General features: G+C 38.0%; 1 protein-coding gene across 2 annotated transcripts in view; it reads right to left on the reverse strand.

Moving 5' to 3' along the window:
- Positions 1–2,443: 2,443 nt before the first annotated feature.
- The window catches only part of CCDC50 (coiled-coil domain containing 50), an 82,100-nt gene continuing 57,754 nt past the window's right edge, over positions 2,444–26,789 (reverse strand). Inside the window, exons 10-11 of one of the 2 annotated variants that reach the window (XM_030860679.3) lie at positions 26,657–26,763; positions 18,964–24,837 (exon numbers count right to left, since the gene is read on the reverse strand). In XM_030860679.3, the coding sequence (XP_030716539.1) occupies positions 24,818–24,837; positions 26,657–26,763 (127 nt within the window). In that variant the 3' untranslated portion in view covers positions 18,964–24,817. Of the gene's footprint in view, positions 3,308–18,963; positions 24,838–26,656; positions 26,764–26,789 lie in introns of those variants that run through there. The other variant, XM_070045462.1, reaches the window with a different exon arrangement.

Consider the following 26,789-nt stretch of genomic DNA (forward strand, 5'->3'; position numbering starts at 1 on the left):
TTTTCTGGAAGAGATGAGAAATTACTGCTAAGCTTGCTGCTGAACAATATGGCAGAAGTTTTCTATGGCGTTTGAAGGCTTTAGACGCCTTCTCTCTCAACTTCGGAAATGTAAAGTCAGCTGGAAGAAGACAAGGTGGCTCTGAGCCATAGAAGCAGAGGTGGGCAGGAGGAGAAATATTGCTGCCCTGATTGTTCATTAAATAAAAATGTAACTAAACCTATCCCTTCAATAGAAACAGTATCTAGGGCCTTTGTTTCTTTAGATTTTCTCCTGTGCCTGACTTGGCACTTTTTAGCACCTTTGCCAAGTGGGTTCAAGACAAGTGTACATATACTTATCCAAATGGCTCAGTTTGTTCTTGTTTAGCAGTTTCAGTTAAAATTCAAGTGTTAAAATAGGTGAAAACTATTGATTAAAGTATGAGAAAGAACAAGAGATGTTTTCAATTTTTTTCCATGTCAACAAGTAAGAAAAACTAAATACAAGGGAAACCATTGTATTTCTGATTTCAGCAAGATTAAAACAGGCACTAATGTTTTGCAAATTAAGATGCAAAATAAATTTGTTACTTGTAATCTTAATTTCTAAACAAGATGGAATAAAATCTAATGAAGAATTTGCAAGTATAATAATTCTATTGTTTTCTCATTTTAACAAATAAAACAGCCATTTGAATAAATTAAGAAAAAATAGACAAGCAAATGGAAAACTATATTAAAATTACCCATAAATCTCACTGCTAAGGAACGACTATCCTTCACATTTATAAGCTTATTGTTTCAGTCTGTTTTCTATTCTAAAATATATGTGTACACATAGCTTATATAACTTGTATCATAATATGCCTATTGTTTTATAAGCCTTCATTTCATTAAAAAATAAATCATGAAAATATTTTACAGATTAAGATTTTATAATGTAATTGTAATAGCAACAGGATGATCTACATGACCATCTGTCCAATTTTTTTTTCATTTTTTCATTTTGAAATTTTAGACTCACAGAATAGTTGCAATAATAGTACTGTACAAAGAAATCCTAAAATCCTTTCACCTAATTTCCCTAAATATCATTTTACTGCACTTTATCTGTGTGAATGTCTCTCTCACTCTTTCTGTGTGTGTGTGTATGTTTGTGAATTATACTTTTTTTCCTGAACCATTTAAGAGTAAGCTGCAGACAGGGTGATACCCCTTTACCTCTAAACACTAGTGTGTAACTTTCTAAAATGAAGGACATTATCTTACATAAACAGAGTACCATGATTAAAAGCAGGAAATTAACACTGATATGATACTTTTGATATACAGACTTTATTCAAAGTTCTCCAGTTGTCCCTTAAAATCTTTTATAGAATAGGAATTTTCTTTTTCTTATCTGGGACCAATCAAGGATCACATATTGTGTTAGTGAATTGGGTAAGACCCAGATCAGGGTGAACATTAAGATGTAGGCCTATTCAGAGAAAGAAAAATATCGTATGATATCACTTATATGTGGAAGCTTAAAAAAAAATGATACAAATGAACTTATTTACAAAATAGAAACAGACTTACAGACACAGAAAACAGACTTATGGTTACCAAGGGGGTAAGGGGTGGAGGAGGGATAAACTGGGAATTTAGGATTAACAGATACACACTGCTGTATATAAAATAGATAAACAAAAAGGACCTACTGTATAGCACAGGGAACTATACTCAATATCTTGTAATAACATGTAATGGAAAAGAAACTGAAAAAGTCACATACATATATACACATATATATACACATACATATGTGTGTGTGTATGACTGAATCACTTTTCTGTACTCCTGAAACATTGTAAACCAACTATATTTCAATTAAAAAATAAATAAATATTTTTCAAAAAGATGAAGATCTATTAAGAAGTTTTTACTTAATCTTATAAAAATTGGGGGTTTTAAGGAGGAGGGAAGATTCTGAGATTGTTTCGTTTTGTTTTTTAAAAGACGTTTCTGTTGGTGAAATATTACAAAAAATGGTTCTACAGAAAAAGGCACTTTAATAAATTCCTGGAATCATGAGAGGAAAGAGGACAAGGTGGAGACTGTATGGATGAAGAGGAGGAAAAATAAGAGATGGACCAAAATCCAGTGTGCAAAGGTAAGCGCCGCTCCTACGTTCCACAATAGGAATAAAACAGTTTAAATTTGTGATGCCAGACCTTCTCTTATCACTGGTATGAAAATTCACACATAAGAGACAGGACAAGAAACGTTCCCTGTTTTTAACCTATGCTTGCAAAGGATGTTTTAAGATCGAGTCTGCAATGAACATTGTGGTACATGACTCTTTTTGAATTATGGTTTTCTCAGCTGCATCGCATGGGGAGATCAGCTCGGTGCTTTGTGACCACCTAGAGGGGTGGGATAGGGAGGGTGGGAGGGAGATGCAAAAGGGAGGGGATATGGGGATATATGTATACGTATAGGTCATTCACTTTGTTATACAGCAGAAATTAACACAACACTGTAAAGCAATTATACTCCAATAAAGATGTTAAAAAAAAAAAAAAAGATCGAGTTTGTAATGGGTGGCTTACTTCTCAGTGGAAGGAGATAGCCCAGTTTCCCATTTTATTTCTAAAAATCTTTTTATACCATCACAGTCCCTATTATTATACACCAAATTAAGACAGGCCCTAAATGCTTTACTTTATCCCATAGTCAGAGTAATATTAGAGATCATCCCTAGATTTGTACTTGATTTTAAGTAATCATCTCTTTAGTTATCTATAATGCTAAACTTTTTTCTTATAATGCTAAACTTTTGTCATGTAACAAGCTAAATTAAAGAATAAGAAACAGCTTTATCAGTTGAAATGAAAACATATGCACATATATTGTTTTCCAATCCTATAAAGCCTGAGAGCCTACCCTAACCAAATAGATCTATCAATTAAATGTCAAAGTCCAACCTGAGAGCTTAGTGCATCACAGATTTCAATGTGCACATGTCTCTTCCAAGAATTGCGTTAAAACGCAGATTCTGATTCCATGGGTTTGGGCTGGATTTTGTATTTGAACACTCTGCCGGGGATGGGGGGGATCCATGGCGCTGGTTCCCAGACCACATTTTGAATAAGAACATAGAAATCGATTGCTTACCGCTGGATAACAGATTTTTCTCCTTGAAAATAGAGGTGGAACAGCAGGTGGGAAAGGGCACAAGGGTGGGGTCAGGATGAGAAATCTAAGACTTGTCTGCCATCAACGAGCGAGGTAACATGGATAGATCCTTTCATCATTGGGGGCCTCAGTTTCCACAATGTAGAAATCTGCATTAGAAGAGCGAATTGTTTTCTAGGACATAAGGTATGTTTTCAATAAAAATTTAACAAACTTCAAGGCTTCATGATGAACAAGCTAAAGTTGATTTAACTGCAGTAAACATTTATTTAAAAATGGTAAATGTTTTCCTGCTGAGAGTGCAATCTCAAATAGTTACCATGTGATTATAAAGAAATGCAAAACGAAATTACCTCCATGAGAAACTGACCCTTTCTTTTTACGAAGTCACAGACTGAATGAAACATTAAACAAAGAACGCGGCCAAAAAAAACATGATCCAGGAGATTAAAATGTAGAAATGGATACACTGCTTTTCTGCCTCAGGCATGGCTTTCGGCAATATATACACTTTGAATCTGGAATGAAGCAGATTTTCCTCTATTTCATTTCAACATCTGGCTCGGAACTGATGGGAGGTAAGGAAAAATCAAGTGTCGGGTCTCTTGCTTGAAGAAGTGTTCCGATGAGTATTGGCAGAGCTCCCCAAGGAATAAAACTGGAACACTGAAAATCCAAAATTACAGACATTGTACGAAACATAATTTCGTAATAATCTGCAAGCGGTCAAATGGCAAGGATGGAGTTTTTAAACTCTGAGACAGACAGAGATCGTTTAACTGGGTCGAGGCTTATCCTGGCACATTCATCCACTTTCTCACAATCTTCAGGATCATCTGTGCTCTCGAAGCAGGCAAGTATCCAGGGTCACCTTTTGCCAGTTGCCCGAGTCCTGTTGCTTTCGATCACTTTCTCTGGCAGATGTGATGTGATTCTTTCTGCCAGCTCATTCCCCTGCGTCTGCAAACTTGAGGCGCCCTGCTCTCATCTCACTAGCAGCGCTGCCTCTGGGTGAAAAGCACTTAGTCCTGCCACAGGCCGCTGTCATCTCCTGACAGCCCAGACTCCCACAGCACCTCTCCGTCTCGTTCAGTGTCAGATTCAAAGCCCTGACCGGCTTCCACCGGCAGAAGCTGTCTCTTAATTGCTATAAATCAAAAAGTACTGAACATGTCAATTAAAATAGAGTGGAAGAGGGCAGAAAAGATCTGGCATTTATGAAGACAACCCATTTCCTGCTGGGCTGATGGCTTTCCTTATGCCTCATGGCCCTGCTTGATTAATGGGCACGTCATTTCCCACCAACACTACGAATACAGCAACTGATGGCAGCATCTGTCTCCTTTGCCCTGCTCTAGCAGACTTTTCTCTCTCCTATAATTTGTTCTGTTCTTTAGCAAAAGGGTTTGTCCCTAGAACTACCTACATATTTCCAGGAGAGGAGAGCTCCCGAGACTACACACACAGATATCACAAAAGAAGAAGCCCTATTTCTTTTCATTCACCTATTTGTCCTTTGTTCTTTCCTATTAACATTCTGTTGTCATAGCTAAAACCTTGATTTTTAGAGCTGCAAGGGGGCTTCACTACATAGAGTCTAAAGGATGAGTGAACAGAGGCCCAGAGAGCTGAACTGACTTGCGCAAGGCTACACAGACACTCTCCTTCCTACCTGGCTTTCTAGGCGATGCACACTTTCATTGCACAGCTATGTTCCCAGGCTCTCCTTGACTCAAGAACCAGGTCTAAGACCTGGAGAGGCAATTACATGCGGGGCTGAAAGCCAAGCCTAATATGCCCCATTGGTCCTGCCACTTACTAGCTACCTCCTCTGTAAGGTGGGAAGTTACAGCAGTAAGACAGTCAGTGTTGACAAAGCTCTCTGGCCTGAACACACAGTGAGTTCTACTTACAGACTCTTTCTTATGTGGAAATTAGTTTTCAGAGGAGGTTGATGGGGACAAACCCCGAAACATGGCACCTGGGCGTATTGAATACCTGAGGCTGAAGGAGTTCGAGAAAAGAGCAGAATTAGAAAATTCTCCTGACCTTCCCCCCTTGTCCTTCTTCCTTGAAACAGGTCATAAAACTCATGTGAAGGTTCCCTCCCTGTATCAGGAGGAAGGGAGATATTCTTATCCCTAGAGATGGGGAGTTTGGAGCCGAGAAATCTGTATAAACAAACCTTGTTAAACTCGCCCTTATCTTCCCAGTTACTTCTTCACCATTTAGTACTTCAGGTCCAAACACCTTCTTCTTGTCAATTTTTCACAGATTTATTGTTTCTTTGTCTAAAAGGTATAAAAGCTTTTGGCTCTGGTCATTTCTTCAAGTCTTCATTCTCTTGCGAACGCTCCCTTGGACATGTGAAAATTCAATAAAACGTGTATGCTTTTCTCCTGTTAAATCTATCTTGTCAGATTAATTTTCAGACCCTGCCAGTGACTTAAGGGGTAGAGGAAAAGTTTTCCCTTCCTTACAAAGTAAATTTATTGTTCACTCAACGTATTTAATGTATCCAAATAAGTTAGAGACCAATGCTCTCGAATTTGGTAGATCAACAGATTGCCCAATTTTCTTCTCCCAAGTAAGCAGATTAAAAAAGAAATCCACTTACTAGCACATCTATCTTGTAAACTAAAGAATGCTTAAATTCAAAGTATTAGAAAGGGCACAACTTGAAAAGTAAAAACAATCTTTCTCAAAAAGGAACAATACTTTTTCTTCTGATGAGAAAAACGTTGTCAGGGTCAGTGTTAGGACAAACCCTGGAGCTTGCATGTCCCTTTTCTCCAGCTCATCTTCTCTAAGGAGGAAGCTGCTTGCTGTCTATAGCCCCCTTCCCTCCCGCCTTCCCACCCTGAGTCAAGCCTCAGGGGCTCTGACTGTGAAGTCAATTTCCAGGCTTCTAAATGATGCAGGAGTCAGTCACCTGAGCCTTAGCCAGTGCTCTTCAAACCTGCACATACATTCAATTTGCCAGAATCAGGATCCCCAAAATCAGCAAAGGTAAATGATAGGCAAATCTACGAAATGAAATATAACCTGGAAAAAGAGCAAACCCTGCCTTCTGTTGTAAAATCCATCTGCACTTCTGGGGAAGCCCATAAAAATGGTGCATGAGAAACAAACAGAAAGCTTAATAAAAGATCAATGTGGGTTTTAACTGCGTGAACTGCGTCCATACTTCAGATGGTCCATACTACTCAGTTTTGTGGAACTCAGACGGTGCCTGGAGGTGAGGTGCCCGTAGGAACCGAGACAGACTAACACCGGCAAAGAGGTGATTGGAAGTACCAAGGCCCTGGGCTGTGTTGTAAAAGGACACTGAAGACCCAGAGACGACTATGTGGGAGAAGTGAACCATCAGGGAGATAGTCACTGTCTCCAAATGTCTGAAGAGCTGTCATGAGAAGAGAAAGTAAAACTGCTAGAGGGCATAAGAAGGTCAAATGATTGGAAATGAGGAAACCAGATTTATGCTGCATAAAGAGAAAACTGTTAACCCTTAAACCTGTCAAGAGAAAAGGAAAAGAGAAGAGAAGAAAGGAGGGGAGGGGAGGAGGGAGAGGGGAAGGGAAGGAAAGGGGAGGACGCTACAGGTTCTAGCAAAGAGTTAGAGAACCTGATATTCCTGCAGTTTGATCTGGAACAACTCCTGGCTTCTTTCTGTTTCTCTTTGCCCATAATTGAAGTTGTTATTGCTGATAAACTCAGAACATCCTTCCAGTCTGAATATGTTCTGCCTTTTATCAATAAACATGTCTGAGTTTTTTTTTTTTCTTCCCTTAGTTTTGACTACGACAACTATCATTTATCGAATATTTTCTATGAAAAAGGTACTGTAAATTTTTGAAATAGATTATATTATTATCCCCATTTTACAGATAGGGAAACTAAGTTTCAGAGTTGATATGTAATTTGTTCAAGCCACACAGCTAGCAAGAGAATCAAAAACTTATTTCTAACCCAAATCTATCTGATGCACTTAAATCCCAGGGTGCGAGGCCTGAAAACAGTTCAAATTTATTACCTTGAAAGAATACTCTTTCTCATTTTGCTCTAGGAGCCTTTGTGGCATTACCAAATTCTATGCCTAGAAATTGACACAAATTCCTGATTACTCAAGGATTCCTTCGAGATTAGCATCATAAGATCTTTGCCCTTCCCAGATCTGTTTTTCTTTGCTGTTAATGTAAACCTCCACAACAACGCCTTCGGTCATGTTCTGGGACTCAAGGCCCACATAAATGACACTTTAGACCACCAAGTGTTCAAAGTCCTTGACCCTAAACTACAGTCATCTTCCTTTGCACTGCACTTCTCATCTACTCCTTGGGCTTCAGTCCTTTTCCATATCTAAAATATCCTCCTTCTGACCAAAAGCTTTTATTCTTTACACTCACTCCCTCATTTCCTGATCCCTGCACCCTGATCACTATGATCTCTTGGAAAACTTTTCCCTCTTCTTCAAGAATGTTACTCCCTTACTCCTGGGCCTCATATCAAGATGTCATGGTACCTCACTTATTCTCTTTCTTTCGTTCTGGCCCTTTGACTCTGCTACACATGCCCATCTAAACTCCAACAATGGATCACTTCCAACCATTCAGATCTTCTGCCTCTACGTATGGGTTGCTGATGCAGCTGCTGAAAAGCAGGCATTCGTGAAGATTGATGCCACCATAAATGCAGAGAATCCAATCCCAGCTGCTCTCTCGATCCACGGTACTCAGCAGTTCCTAGTCAGTCCCCTTCATCATTTCCCTTGGCCATTTCTCCAAACTGTCACCATTCTCCACTGGCTTCTAAATCCCACTTTTTGGTTGTAAAATAGAACTTTGCTTCTTATTTCACACTCCTCAGACTTCCAACCTTACCCCCTCATTCTCATTCTCAGCACAGGAAATTCTCTCCTACTACACAGGAGGAAAAAAAAAAAAAAAAAAGAAAGGAAGGAAGGAAGGAAGGAAGGAAGAAATGAAAGATAGAAACTCTATCCACTTCCTGCCACCAAATCTATGTCATCTATACTCCATTTTCTCTGGTCTTCATATTATATATAACCTATTATATAATATGATCTCCAAGGCCAAGTACGAACATATATATGTATGTGTGTGTGTGTGTGTACGTTATATACATAGAATGCATATGACTATGTGTCTCTGGCTCCTCACTTTGTCAGAAATTTTATTCTATCGGTACTGAAATTTCTTTATTAATAGTGCAAGTTCTTCAAACTTTTTTTCACCCTGGTTGATCAATCTCACTAGCTTTGAAACATGCTCAAATCTCTCTGAACCCTACATTCTCCTTAATATGACTACAATTACATGGAATTAAATCCTATGTACAGAAAAGGGCCTGGAACAGAATGTAGTAAAAAGTGTTTGTAATTGTGTTTCCGTAGGACTATGGGTGATGCATTAATTGATTTAAATTCTACTCATCACAATTCTAAAAAATTATATAATTAGCATTTAATACTTTCATAAGGTATTGTTTTTTGTAAAGAGTATGACTTTTCCTAACTAAACCAGTGTATTGGTTTTTATATCCAGCCAATCCAGTTGATGAGTGCTAAGTCGCTAGTACTTCAAGGTTTAAGCCGTCTTGCCAGCTCCGAGCGCCCTCTTCTGGTAAAATGTGGGTACAACAGACAAATAAGCGGAATTTACAGTTTGGTGAAGGTTAGAAAACACCAATTCGTATTGATCAATCATTTTGTTTTCACTTGCATTATTGTATGAGCTAGTTAACATGTTAAAATGGGACTCCCCCCTGTCTCCGTTTGAACTGAGGTATGTAATAGATCTGTGCTGTCTGTTAAGAGGAGCCACTAGCCACGTGTGACTCCTGAACACTTGAAATATACCTAGTTTGAACTGACAGGCCTTGTGAGTGTAAAATACACACCTTCTTTCAGAATTTATTGTGGGAAAAAATTAAGCTTAAAAAAATTAAGGTTTGGGAGGCTCTCAGCTATTTTTTCGTGAAATAAACTCTCTGCTCTCTTCTCCTTCTGTGATACCCATTACCCTAATGTTGCCCTTTCTAAAAGAGTCAAGATTGTTTTTAGAGAATTTCCTCATATTTTTAGATCTTAATTATCTTTTCCCTTCTACCTGTCTCATTTCTAGATTTCTATTTCAAGCTCACTATTTCCCTCTTCCATATGCCCTGCTTTATTTCCAATGCTTTTAAATGCATTCTTCATCTCATTTATTGAGTTCTTTAGCTCCAGAATATCTGTTTGGTTCTTTTTTAGAATTTCAATTTCTTTGGTAAAGTATTACTTCTGTTCACTAATTTTATTCCTGAGCTCATGAAATTGCCTCTCTTAGTTTTCTTGTAGTTTGTCAAGTTTCTTCATGACAGCTATTTTGAACTCTCTAACAGATTCAAAAAGTCAGATATTCCATGACTTTAAGTTTGGATTCTGAAGAATTGTCATTTTCTTTTAGTGATACAGTGTTATTGTGGTGCCTCATGGTGTTTGATGAGTTGTTCCCTTGCTGGTGCCTTTAAAGTAGTGAACATGTTTCTACTTTAGATAAAGCTTTTTTCCTAACTTGAATCTAAAGATTCAACAGATTAGAAATTAGAGGCCTTTCTTTTATTTCTCAGTAAGTGGCACTATAGCCTAACATTTTGGCTTCCCTTATCTGAGCTGTCTCTGGTTGTATTTGAAAGCCCTCACTTTCCAACCCTCCACCACCTCTGTCAGAGGTTTCACCAAGTGCTCTTATTATCACTGCTTTTGTGCCCCTGGGATTGTTGGTGCCTTGCTGCGGCTGGTGTTGCTGGCATTGCTGCCTGGGGCACTAGGATGGTGGGCACTTCTGCTGCGTTCAAGATCTTCTGAGTTGCAGGCTCTGCCGCCACAGAGAGAGAGAAATGGGGAGAGGGGAAGCCAGGGTCATGGGTGCCTCTGCCTTGTCCGGTGTTATCGGGTTCCTGGATGCCACCACTGCAGGCAACCGTCAGGGGGCTGGCGTTGTGTGCACCGCCTTTCCTGCTGATCCTGGGTTCTCTGGGGCTTCAGGCTCAGCTGCCATGGCCAGGGGACCAGGATTGCAGGCACAGCCTCCACTGTTCCCATGGTTTTGTCTCCTCTATCTGTTCCACCCATCTTTAAATGTACAGATATGTGGAATTATCTGGCATCCTGGTATGTTGGACAGAGGCGCCTTTTTTGAGTTGTGGATGTTTTACTGGTTGTAGATTGAAAGGGAGGGACAAAGGAAACATCTCACTCTGCCATGATGCTGACATTGTTCTCCCTTGTTCTTTTATTCTTTATCCTATAAAAGCTTCCCGCCTTCCACCCCATTCTGCAGTTCTCTGAAAGAAGACTCCACTTCATAGTTCGCCCCCTTAGTTTGTTAGTATCACCTAAATTGTCTTCTTTAATCATTTTTTAACACTACATCGTAAATGGGGATCCCAAGAATTTCAAGGTTGGAGAGAGCTTTAGGAGCCCTCTTTCCTTTCCATTTGTCAATTTACTCAACATAGAAACTTCTACGTTGAGCTCCTACTATGTGTCAGGCACTCTGCTAAGCAAGAATAAGATGCAGTCCTAACCAGGGTTATATGTGGTTAGAAATCACTATTTCCCAGTGTAGCCCACTTCACCTTGAAAAATATTTCATTTTAGAAAGATTCTGTTTACATCTAAATAGAATTACAAAGGAGCCTGTATGTTTGGAGAAAGTGAGTTTATAGTGGTTGGAGCATAGTTTAATGAATAACTTGCTACTTCCTGAGGCAGCCTAACAGCTTTAACTGTTAGAAAAGTTCACTTGTCCACTTTGTCAAAATCATCCTGGTAACATGAAGACTGCAAGTTTATAAAATGTTCCTCTTTTTCGCCAGTAATATTTTTACCGAGGTTTGACTTTTCTGATATTTATCACAGCTTTATTTTCGTTAGTGTTTTCATGGAACTTTTTTGTTTGCTTTTTGTGTTTTTTTTTTTTTTTTACTTTCAACATTTCTGTATCATGTATTTTAAATATTTCTTATAAGCACCATATAATTGGGTTTTCTCAGTCTGACAATCTGTGTCTTTTAATTGGAACATCTAGTCCACAAACACTTAATATAACTACTGAAATGTTTAGGTTTGAATTTACCATCTAACTACTGGCTTTCTACTTGTTTCACTTTTTCTATGTTCCTTTTAGATTGATTATATTTTTTTATTCCATTTCTCTCACTATTATCTATCTTAGTAGTTTTACATTATTTTACCACTCTTTGTTGTTATAATAAAGATTACAGCAAGCATATTTGACATATCAAAGTCTAATAAAAGTTAGTATTTTTACCTCTTCCTTTACCTTGCTTCTTAGTGTGTTGTTAGACCAGCGGCATAAAAAATCACCTGGGAGCTTGTTAAAATTTAAAATCTCCAGCCCCACTCCAGGCCTTTTGGTCAAAATCTACAATTTAACAAGATCCCTAGATGATTCATATATTAAAAATTTGATAAATACTGCTTTATGACACTTTAACTCCATTTACTTTATCATAATTCATATACCATTTTGGTGTATTTATGTTTTAAACCCACAAGATACCTAATCATTGTTTTAGACAGTCAATATTCATTTATATTTACCAACAAATATATACTTTTCATTTATGTTTATTCCTTTCTGTATTTCTGACCTTTCATCCAAGATCTTTTCACTTTTGCCTGAAGTACACATACATCTTTAGTGTGGCTTTTCATAGCTTTTGTTTGAAAATTTATTTCCCTGTCATTTTTAAAACTTCATTATGGACATTTTCAAACATATATAAAAGTAGAGAGAATAGCATAATAAATCTGATTTACTCATCACCAGTTATTGATATATGGCCTATCTTTTCTTTTTTATACTCATTTATGTCCTACCCCTGACACCATATCATTTCATCTATAAATATTTCAGTGTGTACCTCTGAAATATAAGAAATTTTTGTTTACAACACAACCCCAATTTCACTATCAGACCTAAAAAATTAACACTAAATTCTTAATATCAACAAATATCCAGTCAGTGTTCACATTTCCCTAATCACCTTATAGATTTCAGTCTGTTTTCAACTAGTTAAAAGTATTGCTTGTGTCTTACACGGTTCCCCTTCTCCATTTTCTTTACAAATATATTTTATTTTGAAGAATTTTTGTTGTTTGTTTTATAAAGTTTCTTAGTCTGGATTTTGCAGATTGCAATCTTATGTTGCTATTTAAAATTTTCCTGAATGCCCTATACTTCCTATATATTAGTAGATAAATCTAGAAACTTGGTAATCTTGTTGATAATATTGTTACTTTCATTTGGAGGGACATAATATCTAATTCTCTCTCTTTTTATGATACCAACTGTTAGTGATCATTGTGTAGATCTATTAATTCTTTGAGGGTTGCAAAATGATTCTATCATTCTATCATTTTAAAAATTTGACTATTAGCTAAAATATTCTATAAAGGGAAATTTATCATAATCAGCTATTCATTTATTCATCAGTAAGATACAAATCTTATTTTAAAAAGAAAAAAACAACAGGCAGGATAAATGCTTGATTATTCTCCATATTCACCAGTTTTCAAAATAATGAGCTGGTCCATAGCACCTGCCACAGGTGATCAGTAAGGGTTATTTTAAGGGGATAAAGATCATTTTAAATACACAGGTTTAAACATATTTTATGTCTTTCTATCCATTTCAGTTATTATCCCTATTGATGCACAAATTATCCTGTCTCTGGCTGATTGGGGATATTTTGACAAAACCTTTTCTTTGATAGCTTCTTTGCTATCTGGTAACACAAGATATTGCAGTTTCATCTTGCAAATTTAAATATCTAAAATTAGCCATTTCTCTATGAAAGTCTGATTGGGTTTTTTTTGGTAGAAAAAAAGACCACAGTCTGTGCATGAAGGATGTTAATTGCTACCAGGGTGCTCTTTGTTTCTAGGTCTATTTGCTTTATTTTACTTTCACTTTTATAGTTTTCCTTTTACTTGTAAAATTTTGTTTCATCGTGATTTAAAATAAGTATCTGGTTATAACATCAAATCTACAAGATAAGGTATATCCCGTTATGTCTAGCTTCTACATATCCCCTACACATGTATTTCCTCCCTCCCTATAGCTAACTTTTAAAATTTTTATAAACATACCATTTTTTCTTATTATAAGGAAACATGCATACACAGCAGCATCCCCACACACCCCCTTTTCCAGATACGTGATGCCAAACCTTTATGCTTTCACCACCTTCCTTTTCTCATTTAAAAATATATCCTAGAAATGACTCCATGGCTGAGATTTCCCTCGTTTCTTTTGACAGCTAAATTGTACTCCACTGTTTATTACTCCTCTCGTTACTCATGAAAAGCATAGTAAGATAAATTTCCCAACATTAATCTATAAAATGACTCAGATTTGCTTTTTAAGAAACTGCCCAGAGTGATGGCAGCCAAGTGACTACGTTGGCGCCTCCAAGCTCCAAATTCTGCCACAGAAATATCTAGAAATAAGCAGAAACTTTGTCAGAACTATGGAAAACAGTCATAGGTTTACATTAACCAAGTGAACACAGAATCCAGAAAAAGTTAACTTAAAAACAGTAGAAAAGCTTCTAGGCATTTAACTCGCCATCGCCCCGCCCCCTTCTCTGGCTCAGCCACAGTTGAAGACAGTAGCCTCCATTCCCAGTTGGAGCACCCTAGTCCCTGGTTCCAAAGGAAGCAGAGCAGAATTTATTTGCAAATTATTGTGTAAATCTTTATAACTTGACTGGGGGGCTACCTGAAGGAGTGATGCAAAATCCTCATATCTGTTTTGCCTAAGCTGGAATTCACCGAGGCTAGAAAAGCAGTGGGCATCATTTGAAAACATTGCAAAGTAGATAAACCATTCAAAGAGATTACAGTTGAGACAACAGATAGCTGGTCTTAGGAGAAAAAAACGGGGAGAGAGTTTCTTTGTGAAATTGGAGCAATTAAAAGCACCCATATTTATGGAGAAATTTAGAAAACCATGCACATGCCCAGGGCAAGATGCATGCTCAGAAAAGACCTCAGAACTCAAGCTTTGACCTTGGGTAGATCTTAGACTCAGTGAAAGTCTGGCTAAGTGTTAAAGGAGGGCTTCAGAACAGAGTCAATCTGCAAAGACTAGGAGAGATTTTTTCCTTTTCTTTTTTTTTTCACCTCTGATGTTCACGAAAATCTCCATCAGACACAAGAAATATACATAACATAAAATATGCCATTTTAGCAATAAAAGAATATACCAACTAAATAAATAAATGAAATGATGAAAAAAAAGAAAATTGCCAAAGTGATCTTAAGTTTCCCCTGGAGGAATAAATATGAAAGAATAGCCATAGACATATTTTGAAAAAGTCATCAAGGGGAAACGTCTCACTAGATGTTAATTTCATGATTTAAAATGTAGTACTAGACTAGGAACTAAGACAAAAATTTTTTTAAATGAGGAAATACAGAATTTGAATCATTACAATAGTGGCATTTCAAATCCACAGGAAATGAGTGTGTTGCTTAATAAATGACATAGAAAGAAAGGACCAACAGGGTGAGAAAATAAAATAAAGCTAAATTATATCAAAACAAACTCCAGGTGAACTAAACATCAAAACCTAAACAAAGCATAAAAATGCTAGATTAATATATAAGTAAATAGTGGAGTTTTCCACTTGTAGGAAGATGAAATAAACATACTTCTCCCTATTCTTCCCACTAAATGCAAGAAAAAACAAACAAACAAAAAAACCTTTAATGTTATATAGAAAACAAACACAAGAAGACTTAAAATGGTAGAGAAAAAAAAGATGAGGGATTTGGGGACCCCAGGAACAACATGATTTTGAGTTCCTTGGGTTTTCTTTTTGCCTTGTATATATCAGACTTGGATCTGAAGAAGCCAGGAACCTGGAAACACCAAGAGGCCCAGAAAACAAAAGGCACCAACCAAGGGCCTGCTATCTCTAGCCAGAGAACTGGGAAAGGGACAATCTGGCAAGACAGATACGTTTAGACAACAACAGTTCTACTCCAGCCAAACACCACAGAGAAAACGCATGGCTCCATGACTCCCCTTGCCAGCAACGGCCTGGTGGGACACTTAGACCTTCAGCCTTGTTAGGCTGTAGGGAGGACCCTCGACCCCCTATCATACTAGGGTGGTGTCAGAGAAGGCAGAGTAGGGAGCTGGGACTTACATCCCCAAGGCGATGAGCCATCCACCATGTCCTCTCCCTGACCACACACATACACAGTGTCAGTGGGGACCATGTGAGGAGTCTGGACCTCCTCCACACCGGGCAGTAACAAGACATCTCTCCCCTTTCTTGTTAGAATGATATAAAAGGAGGCCTAATCTCCGTTAGTCACGACTTTCAATAAACCTTGACCTAAACATCACACTTTATGTAAAAATTAACTCAAAATGGATCAAAGATTTAAATATAAAACTTAAAACTACAAACTTGTAGAAAAAAATACAAAAGAAGGGCTTCCCTGGTGGCGCAGTGGTTGAGTCCGCCTGCCGATGCAGGGGACACGGGTTCATGCCCCGGTCCGGGAAAATCCCACGTGCCACGGAGCGGCTGGGCCCGTGAGCCATGGCCGCTGAGCCTGCGCGTCCGCAGCCTGTGCTCCGCAACGGGAGAGGCCGCGGCGGTGAGAGGCCTGCGTACCGCAAAAAAAATGTAAGACTAGGCAGAGTTCATAAGACTTGACACCAAAAGCATGATCCATAAAAGGAAAAATTGAGATATATCACTTGGTACCCACCTCTCCAGGCCAGAAAAGTCCACTGTCATTTACACACACATCTGCCAATGGCAGATATACCTGCAGACACACACACTCACACACACACCCCGCCCCCAGCTCTGTGTCTGAGAGTCCCCAAGGCCTGGTCAGGGATTTGAGGGCAGGTGCTTGGTGGGTCAGCCGGAAAATCTTCCTCAAAATCAGGCAGACACTGAGAGCACTGCTCGTGAGGGCACAGATCAGGAAAGGAATGACACAAAATAATCAAGTGTGGCAAGTGCACGTCACAATTCACATGACCAAAGGCTCAGGACTCGGTCAGAAATATACGTTTCGGGAGTATGAGAAGTAAGGTATATACTAGCTGGAGGTTCAAGAGTTCACAAGAATATCTAAAGACCTTTCAGTGAAAGAGGGTCATAGTTGAAGCTTGGGGATAGAAAGAGACAGATTTGGTTAGAGGAACACATGTTAAGTTGAGGGCAATGTGCTGGGTGTGGAGCTAGGAGCAGAACAGCACAGTCAGGAACACAAGATCAGCAAAGGGAACAAACACGCAGTTATAAGTTCTGGAGACTAACGTACAACATGGTGACTACAGTTAATGGTAATGTGGTATATACTAGAGATTTGCTAAGAGAGTAGGTCCCACGCGTTTTCACCACACACACCTGCACACACAGGTAACTATGAGACGCGATGGGTATGCTGCTTTGATTGAGGTAATCATTTCAGTGTATACGTACATCAAAACATCACATTGTGCACCTGAAATATATACAATTTTTGTCCAAAATAAACAAAAAAAATTTTTTTTTAAAGGACACGAGTTCAGGAATAAGGCTTTTCAAACGAATGCCTGGGAAGAGTTCGGGATTTTCCAGGCTCCCAGTAGGGCATGAGGCTCTTCTCTTCTTGAGGTATCTTAAAGGAACCCAGCACATCTTGACAGCCAGGATCCTAGAATATTCGACCTGAAGGAGTACTTACAGATTGCCAACTCTCACTGCAATGAGCTTATGAGTAGAAAGGATAAGTGGTGTTCCAAGGTCCTGAACCAAGTTCACAGAAAAGCCAGGACTAGGACTCAGACCTCCTTATTCCTGTCGATTTCCTTAGTCATTGGCTCTACTGCAGTGTTTAGTTCATGTTTGTTTAAGCACGTAACTCAGATACAATGGGGAGGAAACACGTGATCTTTCTGCCCCTTGATATGTGGGTGAAATTTCTTCAAATCCCTACCCTGTGACATGTAGTATTCCAAAGCCTTCTGAGATTTCTCTAAATTTCCAAGGAGTAGAAGGCAGCTAAGGTTCTCCCGGCTGTCTTTGAGGAGCTTTCTAGTATGCTACCTCTCCACACCACATGGCCACAGCCTGACACTCGGACCCAGCCATACCCACAAAACCCACCCAGGCATATTGGGTACCTCCTGCCACAGATTAAGAGGAGCTGCCTTAATTACATATTTAATTTTTTAATTGACTTTTAGGTATGCAAACTTTTATCCCTGGCAACTTTCACCCATTCTTTAGAAACTGAAATCAACACATCACATTTCTTCAACTAAAAAATACTGTAATGTCTGCATATCACCAGTGCTCCTTAGGTGTCTGGTAGTGATACACAGTGTAAACCTTAAACAGAGCAAACCTTAAACCTTAAACAGAGCAATTTTCCTTAAGCAAAAATTAGTTTATATGGGAAAAGCAAAGGACTTGCAATTTGGGATAAGCCAACTATGTTGAAACATAAGCAAGTCTGGAGAACAAATGGGGAGGGGTTGTTTTGAACCAAAGTTCACTGGAGGAGAATGAGATTTTGAAGTGGTGGCGGCTTCTCATTGGCTGAAGATTAGGGCAGCTTACTGTTGCCAGGTGAGAGAGGATCTCTTCCTCCTTCCTGCTGAACTATACAAGCTGTCACGCGTGGCACGTGCGACAGCCCTCCCTTCGTGGCTTCCCAACTCCAATTTTGGATTAGGTTTCCTTAACACGTTTTCACAACAGTATAGATGTATAACTGAGATCACTTAGATTCCCTGTAATATTTGCCAGAGAAGGAAGTGAGGTCTTGAGTCCGGCCGAAGGAAACTAAATATTGGGTTGGCCAAAAAGTTCATTCAGGTTTTTCCGTAGCGCCATGAAAACCCCGAACGAAGTTTGTGGCCAACCCACTAGTTACCTCTTTAAAAATCAGTTTAACAGTCATTGAAAATAGTATCTTATTTTTGTTATGAGGGGTTTTTTTTTGTTTGTTTTTGTTTTTTTGCGGTACACGGGCCTCTCACCGCTGGGGCCCCTCCCGTTGCGGAGCACAGGCTCCGGACGCGCAGGCCCAGTGGCCATGGCTCACGGGCCCAGCCGCTCCGCGACACGCGGGATCCTCCCAGACCGGGGCACGAACCTGTGTCCCCTGCATCGGCAGCCGGACTCTCAACCACTGCGCCACCAGGGAAGCCCGTATCTTATTTTTAAGTAACCTGCTACATTTCTGCAGAATCAGTTTCCTCATCATGATTAGTCTAGTAAAGAAAATTAGATAAAGAAACACCTCATAAAGGTAAAATGTTAAATGCTGGTTATTATTAATGTCTATTTTTAACATCCATGGACTGCATGTGCGGTGCAGACTTGGTTTTTGGTCTCACGGAGCCTTTGATCATTCGGATTATTGTGTGAACATCCACTTACCTGTTTTTCTTTCAAATACATCAACCAAGCCACCCATCACCACACACAAAACAAAGCCACTTCTCTAACGGATTTTTTTTTTTTTTCCCTAACGGATTTGGACTTGGGAGTACTTGTTGAGAATGTTAATGTACTAGGAAGTATAGTGTTGTACATGGTTACAGTAACCAGAATAAGATAAAAAGCTACTGTTATTAAACGAAGATACATTCGGGTTAACTTTGTAAAGAAGAAAAAACAAATGAATATTCCCAGATCTTCCCAAGTCCTTGAATGTGGTAAAGAAAACATGAGACAGAGACCATTAACGTAATAAATGGATGACTGTATTAAGAGAAAAGGACAAGATTGGTGTTTGCCTCCATCCGTTCAGGAAAACAAGCACACGGACTTATACAATACTTTGGTTTAAAAATGATTCATAATATCAATGTTAAACCTGATATTGAAAGAATCCAATGGGTCACAAGGTGTAAAAAACGAACCACTGAAACACAAGCTTGCATAGATGAATGAATGAAGATGTATAACTGGCACTGAAGGGAGGCTTGAGCACTGGATTCTGAATGACGTTAGCACCTCAGCCGCCCAAGACACAAGAACGTCTCCAGCACCACATTTTTCACTTTCCCCAATGAGGTCATGAGCAGAAACCTGTGCTGTATGAAGGTGGATTGAAACAGACTGTTTCCATCAACTTCTTCCAGAAGCGTGCACACATACCCACTGGTACCCAACATCAGTCACCTTAAGGCAGCCAGTGTCCCTCACAGTTTCACTTAATCTCTAGATAGCCATGTGATTTGAGGTGGCCTCCTTGTTTTCTGTCCTCAGACTGGCAACTCTATTCCATTAAGGTTCTGTTCAGTTCCATGAAGTAACTATTTCAAAGCTGCCTTTCCCTCCGGGGCTTGGCTACAAACTGATGAGCACTTGAGATAACATCTCACTTGTTTTTTAAACATCTACTTTCCAAATGTCAAAGGGCTTTCTTACCAAAGCATCCAAAACCTCTGGGCACTGTGCAGTTACCTCTTGCAAGAGGATACTTTTCCAAATTTTGAGACAAATGACAGCACCACCTCAAATGTCCTGAGCAACTTGATTTACATGAACAAACTCCTATACTTTATAATTCGGCACCTTTCAAAATACAATAGTGTTGGGATGGATTCTTCTTAAGGAAAACCGCATTACAGAGAATTCTCATTTTGGAACATCATTTTTATATGCTATCATAATACTTCATGAACTAAGTATTGGGTTGCCTTTAAGAGGCAGGTGAAAAATATAGCTATATCCGAGAAAGGGCATTTGGCTTTCAGTCTATGACAAAGCTGAAGGTATAGCCTATGGGGATTTCAGAGGCTAATTCAATAAGTAATTTTAGAAATTCCGATATCAAAAACCCTCTCACTAAATTTAGAAAGAGTTAGAAACTCTTTTAGCAATTATGGTCTGAAACTCAGTGCAACAAAAATTTATCCTAAGTATATGTATGATGTGTAATAGTATATTCTCTCAACTGTCTTCTCTTTGCTGTCCTTAATCCTTGCTCTTTTGTGAAGGAAATGTCACTTGACCCCTGTCTTTCAATTCTTCCATTCTTTCTATATGAAACTCAGCAATGAATCATGGGGCACTAAGTTACACAATTAGTTCTGTTCTTATCTGAAATGCCTTATGCTATGAAAAAGTTACTCAAGATGAGAGAAACATTTTCTAGTTTGCTGAGAATACACAAAAACATTTAAGTCTATTAGGAACATATATCTAGGCAGTGTTCACACATATTTAAGGGCAAAGAGAATGATTTTTAGGACCAGACATTTCCACAAATCAACATGATTACTTAGATGATTGTGTTAGTCCGTAGCATCAAATACAACCCTAAAACACATTCTGATGTCTCCCCTACCATAGCAAAAGTTTCAGATTGATTTTCTCTTAAAAGTAATAAAATACAAACACTCTTCATATCAACAAATCTCCCATTTGAGTAAATGCCTCTGTTTTGTTTGGTTTTCTTTCTTTGTTAATGTATGCATTTTAATACATAAGAGTGTTGGTGAAATTCTTACAAAACGTAATGACTTCACACTGCATAAGAGAACCTTTGGAAATATCTTCTACACAGTAGCCATAGAAAAGGAAGACAGTCAACTCTCAATTATTTAGGAAGTGATCACAGTCTTATGTATTCTCAGGGATAAAAGAGACTCTTCCCAGAGAACTCTGGGTGACACTGGGCGCCCCGTGCAGCATTATCAGGCCAGTCTCCAGTTTGCTTCTCCCTGCCCAGATGACCTACTACGGACTAGGGAGAAAAAAAGGATCCTATCACCAGTAAGATAAGCAGTTATGGCTTTAAGACTCACAGGCACCACCAGATAGGAGGAAAAATGGGATCATTTTATCTAACTTTTCTCTGACTCCAAGCGGTAAGCAATGGACAAAGTACTCCAAAAGTGTTTTTGTCTTTGTTTCTTTTCCTTTTCGCTCAAAGAGCAGGTTTTGATTTCTGTATGCTTGTTTCTAAAAAGCCAGTATTATCAGAATATAGCAAACTATGTAACAGTGAAATCTACGTGAAGGATTCCCTTTCCGTATTAACGTCCCCAACACAAATAGTGCTTTCCCAAAAGGGAAAAAAGCCTTTGAGTGCAAGTTCTATCTTGTTCTCAGTCCTTCAGAAAGCTGCTTACACAGGGGTCTTACGTCTTTATGTGGCTGAGGATATTACAGCCAATCACTGCAGTTATCTTTCAAGGAGATCATCACTGAATAAAGGAATAATCTTGGTACTCCCCAACGTGATTTTTATATAAAGACAACACTCATTAAAAATCAAGGCCCTAGAGTGTTAACCACTTATGTGGTAAACTAAATGCACCATAGTATACCAGGTGTTTCCAAAGAGCAATCTGGCACAAGACAAAATTCAGAGAACATTTGACAGTAGTAAAGAAAAACAATAATCAGTTGAAAGTTAATCAGTTTTATACTGAAAAGTCCCAGGATTGTGCGAAAGGTACGGACAATGTCTGCAATGGATTTATTCATGGTCCAGTCCCACTGTGGGCCACAGTACAGAAGAAAAGGGGAAAACAGGTCTGGTTCCTAATTTCCTCGTGAGTCCAGTGGAACACAGGCCCAAGTTCACGCATTATGGAATATGTTGATCTAGATCCAAGTGGCCACTGCCATTCTAAAAAGGTTTTCCTCCTGGGAGCATCTATCCGTATCTTTTCTAATTTAGATGTTTCTCTATGATCAAAAACCATATAGTCTTTCCTGCAGTTCATTAGTCTGCTGCTGGTTGTTGTAAAGTCACTTGGGAAATAGTAAGTCCAAGACTTTGTATGCAAAGTCACCTTCTAAAAATTGCAGTGTTATTTTAAAGCATGTGTAGCAACCGTCCAGTCTCCCAATAAAATTATGTCTAACAATGGTTAGACAGTAGAGTCACATTATTTTCAACTCAGAACATTTAATCTTACCCTTATCTAACCTTGCTTCCAGGCGATGACTTACAAAAAGTTAGGTTGCGGCAATGGGGTGTGCATGTCCAGTAGCCTTATGATAAGGTTCTGCAACGCACTGTGCTCATTCAGTGATACTGATGTTAATGAGACCTGGTCTCCACAGAACAGAGGTATGGAAACAGAGAGATTTTCTAAAGCCCAGAAGTATTAGTTTACATCACAACATTAAAGCATAATACATTGTGGGCTTAAAAATTAAACTGCATGTGTTCCAGCAGTAGGAACAGAAACAAAATAAATGCTTCCATATTTATATAAAAATGACAAAGTGAAAAGCAGAGAACACAGTGAAGAATGCCTGGCAGTTTCTTAAAATACAATTGTTAGTTGCTTCTATAGTCTCAAAGATAACAATTACACTATTTGAATGAGAGTAAGAGGAATTCGACTGGTTGAATTTGATCTGTCTCCTTACTCACAGGGAAAGAATTATTCTGATACTCCTTAAAGTGTTTGCTTTACACAAAAAATTAAATTAAATTAAAATATTTAAAAATTCTAATCTTTTAAAAACCTTAAAAAAACACACAAATTTTCAATACAGATGCTGAATTTGTGTGTCACGAGGGAAATACCACCTTTGGTCACTCACTAAGACAGCTGAAACACTAACATCCTGGTCACGTGTTAACTCACCTGACATTTGTTTTGAGTAAAATATATCCAGTTAGCATTTTACAATAATAAATACGACTGGATGAAGTAATACATGAGAGGCAAGAGAAACGTAGAATTTGAAAAGAAGAACTGATCATTGTATGAGATAGAAAAATAAACATTTATAAAATAAAAATATGGCAAATGTTGCCCATTTGCCTGATTTGCAAGTAAAAATATACTGTTTTTTTTTCTTTAAAGCTACCATAAAAAACTTTTTAAAACATGAAGCAAAATCACAGGGCAGACCAAGAAAAATATAGCATTACTGTAAATCAACAGTACCTAAACTTTGGATATTGAAACCACCCTCTGGAATTTGATTTAAGGCTAGGGTCTCCGTTTGGTCTGCCCTTGCCTATTTAAATAAAGACTTTTTCTCATTCATTTCATCCTGGACATTCAAAGTCCTGTTATTCTTCCTTTCCCCAATTTTCTGAAATGACTACATCCTTAAGGGTTTTGTTTCTTTCTAGATTATCATTTTCCCAAAACTTAATTCTTAGATATCTTTTACTTAAGTTCACACAGTCCAAAAACTTTATGAAACTAAAGATCTTTCTCAAAATGAAAAACCCAAATCTGCTCTGAGAAACTAGTCTAAAAAGCTTCCTGAATATTGCCCAACTTTAAAGACTATCTCAAAAGATAAGGCAAACAGAAGCCAGAAAAGAATGGATTAACCGTTTTTCTCAAGTCACCCACAGATTTCTTTCCTAAACAAACATCACACTAAAATGCCAAAAACGTCAGATTCATACAATGAAAAATAACAGGAAGTCAGGCTGAAAGGATATTATTTATATATATAGCATGACTGATACTTATGTTAACTAACTAGTATGGGAAAAGAGGCATTTCCATGAGGTTAGAAGATGGAAAAAAATTCCATATTTCTTGAAGAGGGGTTTAAAGGTCTGGCACAAAAGGAATCCAATGCCCCTGTGTCATTAACAAATATGTAGAACCAAATAGTTGGATGAAGAACCCCTTTATCAACTTCATGCCCAATTAATCTACTTCTTGACAGACACACAAAATATTTTTGAGAGGTTGCCAACATATGCTGCTATGATCAATCTTACAGCTAGAGAAAATGATGGCAGCACCATGTATAGAAACATCTTTCCAATTCCATTCCCTTCGGCTTTATAAGTAAATGTAAAATAAGAGAAGGGATACAAAATTTTTCATTTTCAGTTTTTCGATTTTCAGTTGATTTTGCACAGACTTTAGTTAAAACTTCACAGAATTAAATTTTTGCTAGTAAATACTAATAGATAGTCCAATGCGCAGAGGCTTCAGAAAGCCTTGCTATTGAGGAGGCAATGGCAGCGACGGTGTTAGTGAACGACATCTAGGTCAATCTTCTCAGGAGGGCATGTAAGGATACGTAAAACCTCTACAGTCCTGGTAGTCTGTTACATATTTCAACTGTTCCAGGTTTTTGTTTTTTTTTTAATATTTTATGGTTGTGATTTTTTTCTTTCCTTGAATAGTAAAAAGCAAATGTCTCTGTCTTTTAATATATCATACACTAATGAACCAAAAAAAAAGCTATTTCTTATATTCTTTTATTCTGCATTGCATCCAAACATTGTGTTACTTTGATCATTATCTCCACAAAATTCTAATTGCTAAAGAAAGCCTATTCCCTAGATATCAATACTCCATACCTAACGAAAATGGCATTTTATAGAGCTCTTAGATACTATATCCCAGGAAGCATATGCAGCATAAAGGTGGCCAATATTCAGAAGCCAGATTTTCTTGTACTGCCCACGTGATCAGGAATAACCAAAACATTTTAAATGAATGAAAATTATTTATGGTCTAAAAAACACTTGAGGATAAATCTGAGGAATACAAAATATAGGAGAAAAAAATAAGCATGGAATGCATTCTGTATCATCCAGTAATTTTGCTACAGTGAGTCCATTTTCAAGGCAGGTTTCTAGGTTTTTACGGCTTATAATGGAAACCTGGAGAGAGAAGGAAAAAAGAAGAAAAACGATGAAGGAAAAATCTCTGAGACACTTTTTCTCCCTGCTCAGGTAAAATAATTTACCTATATTTATATGCATTTCAAGTGGTTCATATTTTGTTTGTTTTTGGTTGTAAGAATACAACTGGCTCTCCATATCTGCAGGTTCCCCATCCACCATGGACTGAAAATAGTCAGAAAAAAAATTTCCAGAAAGTTCCAAAAAGCAAAACTTGAATTTGCCATACGTTTGCAAGTATTTACAGAGCATTCGCACTGTATTACGTATTGGAAGTAATCTAGAGATGATTTACAGTTTAGGGGAGGACGCGTGGCAAATGCTATGCCATTTTATACAAGGGTCTTGAGTATCTGAGGATTCTGAGATCCTCGGGGGTCCTGGAGCCAATCTCCTGCAGATAACCAGGTTGAATTTACATTCAGAATCAATGTGTTATTTTAATATTATGTATCAAATGTATGTCAAGGACAGGAAGGCACCTCCTAAAAGTGATGCATGTATATAATTTGAGAAAGAACCTCATGAACTTCCTCCAGTTAAACAAGGGATGGTAAAAAGGCCACCAACCAATGGAAATTGTAGTGTATGGGTTGTTTTGATAATATTCAACTAATCTCATCTCTTAAGTAATGTTTTTTGTCTTAATGTCAACACTGGATGAATGACAGAATGATAGGGAAGCAGGAGAAGGAGAGCTTTTAAAAAAATACAAATGTCTGGCAAAACCTGCCCCCGGAAATTCTAATTTAATTAGTCTAGAGTTGCACCTGTGCAATGGTATCTTGTAATCACCTCAGAAAAGAAAATTTAAGTAAGTTCGGGAAGGCAATCATTAGATTTGGGAAAGGATAATGAAAACATCACCTAATAAATCTTCAAAAACCGTAAAAAAAACCAAACATCAATTGATAAGACCTAATCTTTGTAAAGTCTGTTGCAATCTGCTTTCATATATTTTACTCATATAATCCTGACCATGCTGATACCATTAAAATCACCTCCATTTTTAGATGAGCAAATTAATATGAGAAACTACATTTTCCTCACTCATTTTATGGCTGTCATAAAAATACATCTAAGGGAACGCATACGGTTAGTAGAGGAACTAGACCCGATTATTCCTTTCATTTTAAAGATCTGGTCCAACTTAGATCTCATATTTTTTTCTCATTTTCTTTGTCCCATTTTTCTTCCATGTGATGTGTTTTGTGTGATGTGTGTATGTATGTGCGTATTTTAATCTAATTAAGAGAATCATGGGCAGATGAGAAACAAGAGCCAAGACAGGAAAAGCCCAGTAGATCTAGATGCGGGACACAGTCTCCCTTTAAGAATCTGATAAAAGCTATGAACGAACTCTCTCCGGACCCTTGAACAATGTGGGGTTTAGGGGTGCTGATTCTCTGCACAGTTGAAAATCCGTGTATAATTTATAGTTGGCCCTCTGTATACACATCTGCAGACTCAGCCAATATGGATGGTGTAGTACTGTAATATTTATTATTGAAAAACATCCATGTATAAATGAACCCCTGCGCAGTTCAAACCTGTGTTGTTCAAGCGTCGACTAACTGTACATAGAAAAGTCCTGTATTCAGCTTAAGGTGTTTGCTTTCTGTTTTTTAATCATTTTTGTTTGTTTTCCAAAAAATGAAGACTGTTACAATGATCTTCCAAGAGGAAGAATAACTTATTTTTCCACTCTAGTGATCTATAAGACAGCATCTGGCTTTTCCACCACAGCATGAGGATTATTAAAACGGATCTGAAACCTGACCATATATATTTTTATTACCTTTATGAGAAGACTCTGACTTTGAGAAATGACGTGTGGAATTATGCTGGTTTGTAAAATGAGTGTAATCCAAATCCTCAGCCTCTGTCATGGTAGGTGGTAGTGGCCTGAAAAAAAGTTAGAATTTAAAGAG

Source organism: Globicephala melas, chromosome 4 (genome assembly GCF_963455315.2).
Source record: "Globicephala melas chromosome 4, mGloMel1.2, whole genome shotgun sequence".
Classification (NCBI taxonomy): Eukaryota; Metazoa; Chordata; class Mammalia; order Artiodactyla; family Delphinidae; genus Globicephala; species Globicephala melas.